The sequence below is a fragment of the Poecilia reticulata genome, chromosome 16 (assembly GCF_904066995.2).
Source record: "Poecilia reticulata chromosome 16, P_reticulata-male-v2, whole genome shotgun sequence".
Taxonomy (NCBI): Eukaryota; Metazoa; Chordata; class Actinopteri; order Cyprinodontiformes; family Poeciliidae; genus Poecilia; species Poecilia reticulata.
The window spans coordinates 11,428,658-11,434,965 of record NC_088845.1 but is presented as its reverse complement, the minus strand read 5'-3'; the positions used below and the strand labels follow the sequence as shown (position 1 = coordinate 11,434,965).

Genomic DNA, 6,308 nt, shown 5'->3' with positions numbered 1-6,308 from the left:
AAGAGAGAAGCTGTAGCCTTCGGCTAACTGCCTAGCCTGTTGCTTAGCAACCGTGACAACGTGAAGGACAGAGTGCCGAAGGAAAAAAAACGGACTCAAAGTTTGTTTTTTTTACTCTTTATTTCTGTATTATTCTTCAACTTTTATAATAAAGGCTGTTCCATAGTAAAAAAGAAATATGTTTGTCTAATTCTAAAATGTTTAAACATGTATAGCAAGGAATGTAAGCAAATTATTCATTTTCAAATACTCCCCAGATCTCAGGAAGTAAGACATATTACAGTTAAGTAAAACTGTTACGTTTGAAGGCTTTACTTTAATCAGTCAAATCCATCTGCTCAGGAATAAATTAAATACTTTAGTGAACCAAACATTTTTACAGCTATTACCTGGCTTAATGTTTGTGTTTCACCTCCACTCATTGACACTCTTACCTTTTTCTCTCTCTCTCACTCTCTATTTTGTTTTTGAAAACCTGATTTTATAACTTAGCAGCATAGTAACTGCCACAGTCGCTGCTGTATTCAGCTGCAGTGTCTTTCTGCATGGAGTTTGCATGTTCTCCCTGTGCGTGGGTTTTCTCCGGGTACTCCGGTTTCCTCCCACAGCTCAAAAACATGACTGTCAGTTTACCTGGCCTCTCCAAATTGCCCCTAGGTGTGAGTGTGTGTGTGCATGGTTGTGTGTCTCTGTGTTGACCTGCGACAGACTGGCGACCTGTCCAGGGTGACCCCGCCTCTCGCCCGGAGCGTTAGCTGGAGATAGGCACCAGCAACCCTCCCGACCCCACTAAGGGACAAGGGTGTAAAGAAAATGGGTGGACGGATGGATGGATGGATGGACATCTCTTGCTGAGATGGGCTGTACTGCAATTACAACGGTTCGCCACCAGTGGGCCCATAGAGCACAGTGAGCAGCACTCCTGACTCAGCGAGCCAACGGCAATTTAGCACAGTAACGGCTGGTCAGAGGAGGCGCTCGCTGTCGCTCTTGTTTTAACAGGTAAATCTCAATGCGAAATGCTATTTGTGTTGACGGTGTCTTGTGGGGGAAGTGAGCTGGAGTGGCGAGATATATGTGTGGAAGATTTGTGTGAACAATTCTTTGATTTATATTGTAAATATTTCTTTTTTCACATATTGTAAATATTTGTTTGTGAAAAGAGCCAACGGCAATTTAGCACCGTAACGGCTGGTCAGCGGAGGCGATCACTGTCGCTCTTGTTTTAATAGCGTTCCTCAAAATAAAAGAATGCAACAAACAAGGCTTTAGCTCTCATCAGACTGATGAACAAAATAATTTAATGTTCATGTGTGTGGGTGGGTTTGGGAGAGTTAAAGAGAAAAATTAGTACTTTCTTGCTGAACAAAGATAAATTCTCCTGATGATTACAAATTTTAATTATTTACAGTCACATTTATTTGTCTTTACTAAAAAGATGTAAAGTCATAATTAGCAAAACTTTATCCAAACTTTATCTAAAAAATATCATAAAGTGCAGCAATAGTGAAATGAAATCCAGTAAAGAAATGTTGCATTGTATGTATGATGTTATGTCTGAATTCTGCTTCAGTTTCAGTATTTTTCTGAAACTTCTGGATAAAAGTTTCTTCCGTTTGAATGAACTGAAGGTTTCAAGCTTCAAATCAGAATGTTTGTTTTCATCTGGTTAATCGTGTCTCTCCCTTCTAACAATGGTAATGTATGAATCCTCTCATTTATGAACATGAATCAGTACTAAAATTAAATACACTAAATGTATATGTACTCACATTTGCTTGCTACAATATTTATAGCAAGTCCTTCAAGTGTGTATGTTTGTTTCACAAATTTGCAAATTATTACAATGTATTTATTATGTGCAGATCACTCAAGGAAAAAATAATGGTTAATGTTTAAAAACCTTATGAATAGAATCTGGATTGTATAAACATTGACAAAAAACTATCACTACTTTGACAATGTTTCATTTCATTGAAATATTTTTTTAACAAATCCTGAGTTTAATTATTTTTCTTACTAACAGATGCATTGGAATTGAAAGAAACCTGTGAAAAGGACGGTTTCTGTGTTACTTTCAAAAAGGACGAAATAAGAGCAGAAGCTGGACTCTGTGCTGTGATACCATGTGCTTTCACAGTTCCCTTTGCACCCGAACGTATTATTTGGTTAATATGTGATACTGACAATTGTTACTATCCTGAGCATATATTTCACTCTGTCAAGATCAAGGAAAACATTAAGGCTGGGTTCAAAGGTCGAGTGTCACTGATGGAACCAGATGTGGCTCAGAAGAACTGCAGCATCATAATCAATGATCTCAAAGAATCTGATTCTGGAAGCTATCGGGTCCGAGTTGAGGGAGAAGAAACAAAAGATGTATTTACATATAAGGAAAAAACAACACTGTCAGTAACAGGTAGGGAAACAAAAAAACTTCAGTATAATGTCACATCATATTTCTAAACATGATAAAAATATTTTTCTTTTTACTTTTTTTACACCTCTGAGATAAGATTGTAAAAGTTTATTTTTGACAAGTCAATTTTTCGTTTTGTTTTTCCAAGTGTAAGACATCATCTAGTTTTCAATCTGTGATAATAAAACTCACTGGTTTTATGAGTTTTCATTCAGTGAACTGTTTCCATCAGGTCTGAACCAAAAGCCCTCTGTGATGGTTCCACTGACTGAGGGACAGCAGGCCACTCTGACCTGCACTGCTCCTGGTCTCTGCTCTGGGTCTCCTCTTAACATCACCTGGATGTGGATAGGAAAAGGAGAGGAAGACTCTCACATCAAAGGAAACATTACTGCTTTAAAAACTGAGAATCTGACTGGTGTCAAAAAGAGATACAGTTCAACTCTGACCTTTAACCCTTCAGCTGATCACAACAACACCAATGTAATCTGTAAGGTCAGCTTCCCTGGTAACATAACCAGAGAAGTGTCAGTTTCTCTGAACATAAGTTGTAAGTATGTTCTTTATCTCAGTGAGATTCAATGTATTTCTTCCAATTCTATAAATATGAAGTGTAAAATATCTATACCACAGCTATAAGATATTTTACCAACACATGTGCTTTCAGTGTTGGCAAAAATCCTGAAAGGTTCTGGGTGTGTGCAACATGCAAAGGTCTTAACCTGTGTATGTATCAGTGAGGGGTTTACTTCACCCACCATCACATGGCCACTATTATGTTGATGACAGAGTAATCTGCCAGACACGAGGAATACTCTGTTGTCAACATAGTGTCAAACCACACTGTCAACAGCAAAAGTTTATCTTAGAAACCCTGGCAACATCAGCGTTGAATGATTTAGCAGCAATGAAAATTGGGAAGTCAAAGAAATCCTATTGGTGCATCGAGAGCTGTCAGAAGAAGGTACCGTATTTTCCGCACTATAAGACACACCGGATTATAAGGCGCACCTTCAATGAATAGCCTATTTTAAAACTTTTTTCATATATAAGGCGCACCGCATTATAAGGCGCATACAATAGACTCTACAGGTACGGTTGCCACCCGTCCCGTACGGGACATGATTTGTTCCGTACTCTACAAATGTGGATATGTAATAATAAAAAATTGTTGTCCCTGAGTACTTTATATAGTAGGCTGCACCAGTCATTGTTTCACTCACAGTGTTGCGATATTGTGCCCAACTGCTTTCTGGGTAACAGACCAACCAACACGCTGCTTCCGCAGTCTCCGTCTCTCTTCCCCCGCCTCCCAGGCTTTAAATGTATAGGGGCTGGTCCCTTGGTAACCTTAGTCGAAGCACCCCGGATGAATGTCTAAAGCTACTTTGTTGACATAAAGAATCTCAACAAAACAGTCCAACTTGGGTCTGCGAGGAGAGCCTTCCTGGGCCGGGGCATGACCGGACGATGGTCACCCTTCTCCGTTCGCGCACAGCTTGTTGGTGGAGAAATTGATGCTAAATGACCTGCAGACACCTGATTATCAGGTCGGTAGGTAGACAGGTCAGTCAAACTTTATTAACAAACCAGCGTTCTGACAACTATCCCAGCATCCACCGCGTGCTTCCTCTTCTACTGGGAAAATGAAGTCGGTGGCTGCTTACCGTAGTTGCTAGACCTGTTGTGGCTCAATATTGGTCCATATATAAGGCGCACCGGATTATAAGGCGCACTGTGGGCTTTAGAGGAAATTGAAGGTTTTTAGGTGCGCCTTATAGTTCGGAAAATACGGTACAACTTCCTTGTGTCTGGCATGTTAATTTCCTCTTTTTAGATTAGAAACAGTGTGCTTTATGTATAATTTTGTAATGTTTGGGCAGATTCAGATATTGAAACAAAACATTACATTTTAAATTATGTTTGAATTAATCTCAAATCAACTTTATAAGCTTCTATCAAAACTATTCAAACCCTTCATTCAAACTGCTCCACAGAAACCCCAATTCACATGTATTTCTGTCATTTTACAGCTTATCAGAGACGTGTTACTGTCTCGGTAATTTTTCCCTGGGTCATTGGTGGTGTTTCACTCATTGCACATGTTTTCTGTTTCACCTACATTTATCACCTTTGGTAAGTTACATAATGTTTATTTCATGCTTTTCAGACCAAATTACAGTATATGGGCTACACAGTTGAAATAACGTGTCTCTTTTCTTCAAAGCAAAACAAGAACAAAACCAAAACTCACTGAAGATCAAACGTATAGGTATCTGCAAAAACATAATACATCAGAAGAGTCTGATGTTATTGTCCAACGACCACGCTATGTCTCCAGAGGTCGCTATTACTTGGATACATAAAGAAAACCATATGTATATATATATATATATATATATATATATATATATATATATATATATATATATATATATATATTTTTTTTTTTTTTTTTTCAATTTTAGCATTTTACATGCAATAAAAGAGTGAATTTATGTTTTCTAGAAAATAAAAAATTATTCTATCCATCCATCCATCTATCCATTTTCTTACACCCTTGTCCCTCAGTGGGGTCGGGAGGGGTGCTGGTGCCTATTTCCAGCTAGCGTACCGGGCGAGAGGCAGGGTACACCCTGGACAGGTCGCCAGTCTGTCGCAGAATTATTTGATCCACAATTGCTAAATACAAAGAAATAGTAACTGTCTCTAGTTAAGAATCAGATATATCATATAACAATGAATTGCATGTTTGTTTTTCTGGAGTGCAGTTCTTCATTAAATAAAGATGGATTAGAGAGATCTATGGTTGGTCAGTTTATTTCTCGCCAGTCCAGCTTGATTACCTGCAGTTGCTGCTGAAAAGTCATGCGAAAACGCAATGAGCAGCAGAGGACTCAACACTCTATTTTGCAATGATCCTTTACTTAAAGTAAAGTGGACATCTTTGCAGTTGTGTGCTTATAAATAAGATAAGATATTCCTTTATTAATCCTGCAGTGGGGACATTTACATTGTTACAGCAGTACAGAGGACAGAGCAGAACCAATATAAAAATCTATACAAAAAAATACAAGTGAATATAGAAATACTGAAACAGTATTGTATGAAATATAAATAAATAAATTCCAGGTTTATTGCTTGTAGTGGAGAGAAGTGAACTACTGAGAGCAGCGGGTGTTGTGCAGTCTGATGGCGGCCGGAAGGAAAGACCTGCGGTATCTTTTCTTCACGCACTTAGAGAGCCACAGCCGGGCACTAAAGGAGCTGCTCAGTGCTGTGAGAGTGGTGCATGGGGTGGGACGGATACTCCAGCATGCACTGAAGCTTAGTCAATGGCCTGTAGTCCAGATGGTCCAAAAGTGTTCCACACACACTTCACTCACTCATCCATTCATAAATACATTGTAGCCACAGCTTCCCTGGGCCAGTCTGACAAAAGTGAAGCTGATCTTCATATGGCCCATTTGATAAATCACATTATGTTGATGTTGTGTTCCCAGGCCCAATTATTCTATATAGGCTGTATATTTGCAATAACAATGTATTTCTTTTCTTCAAAGGAACACAAGAAAAAAATGCAAAGTCCACTGAGAACGATCAAACTCGCATGATTCCTCAAATATTCATTTATTGATTTCTACCTCAAATAAGAAGCTAAATGCAAATGTTAGACCACTAAGTTATATGTCTGTGAATTTAAACGCATAACAACAACGTTATAAAATTTGCTAAGTAGCCTTAGCCACAGAAAAAGTGCAAAGCAACAACATACTTACAAACCAACTTCCCCATTCTTAATGGTGCAGAAACAGGAAGAAATATAGGAAGAAGACAAGAAAGCAGTTTCACCTTCATTGAAGAGATTCACTGAAGAAGACGAAACAGG

At 38.6% G+C, this 6,308-nt stretch overlaps 1 protein-coding gene across 2 annotated transcripts; it reads left to right on the top strand.

Annotated features, from left to right (window-relative positions):
- The first annotated feature begins 782 nt into the window (after positions 1-782).
- LOC103477897 (sialic acid-binding Ig-like lectin 14) lies at positions 783-4,826 on the top strand. Of its 2 annotated transcripts, XR_014091374.1 has the most exons (7): positions 783-1,002; positions 1,574-1,697; positions 2,027-2,128; positions 2,227-2,419; positions 2,652-2,969; positions 4,453-4,555; positions 4,647-4,826. XR_014091374.1 is itself a non-coding variant. In XM_081616825.1 (6 exons), the coding sequence occupies exons 2-6, from the start codon at positions 1,652-1,654 to the stop codon at positions 4,783-4,785; spliced, it is 999 nt and encodes a 332-aa protein (XP_081472951.1). In that variant the 5' UTR covers positions 784-1,002; positions 1,574-1,651; the 3' UTR covers positions 4,786-4,826. The 2 variants fall into 2 exon arrangements, 1 of the variants encoding a protein (XP_081472951.1); XM_081616825.1 differs by having other exon boundaries at positions 784-1,002; positions 2,027-2,419.
- The last annotated feature ends 1,482 nt before the right edge of the window (positions 4,827-6,308 follow it).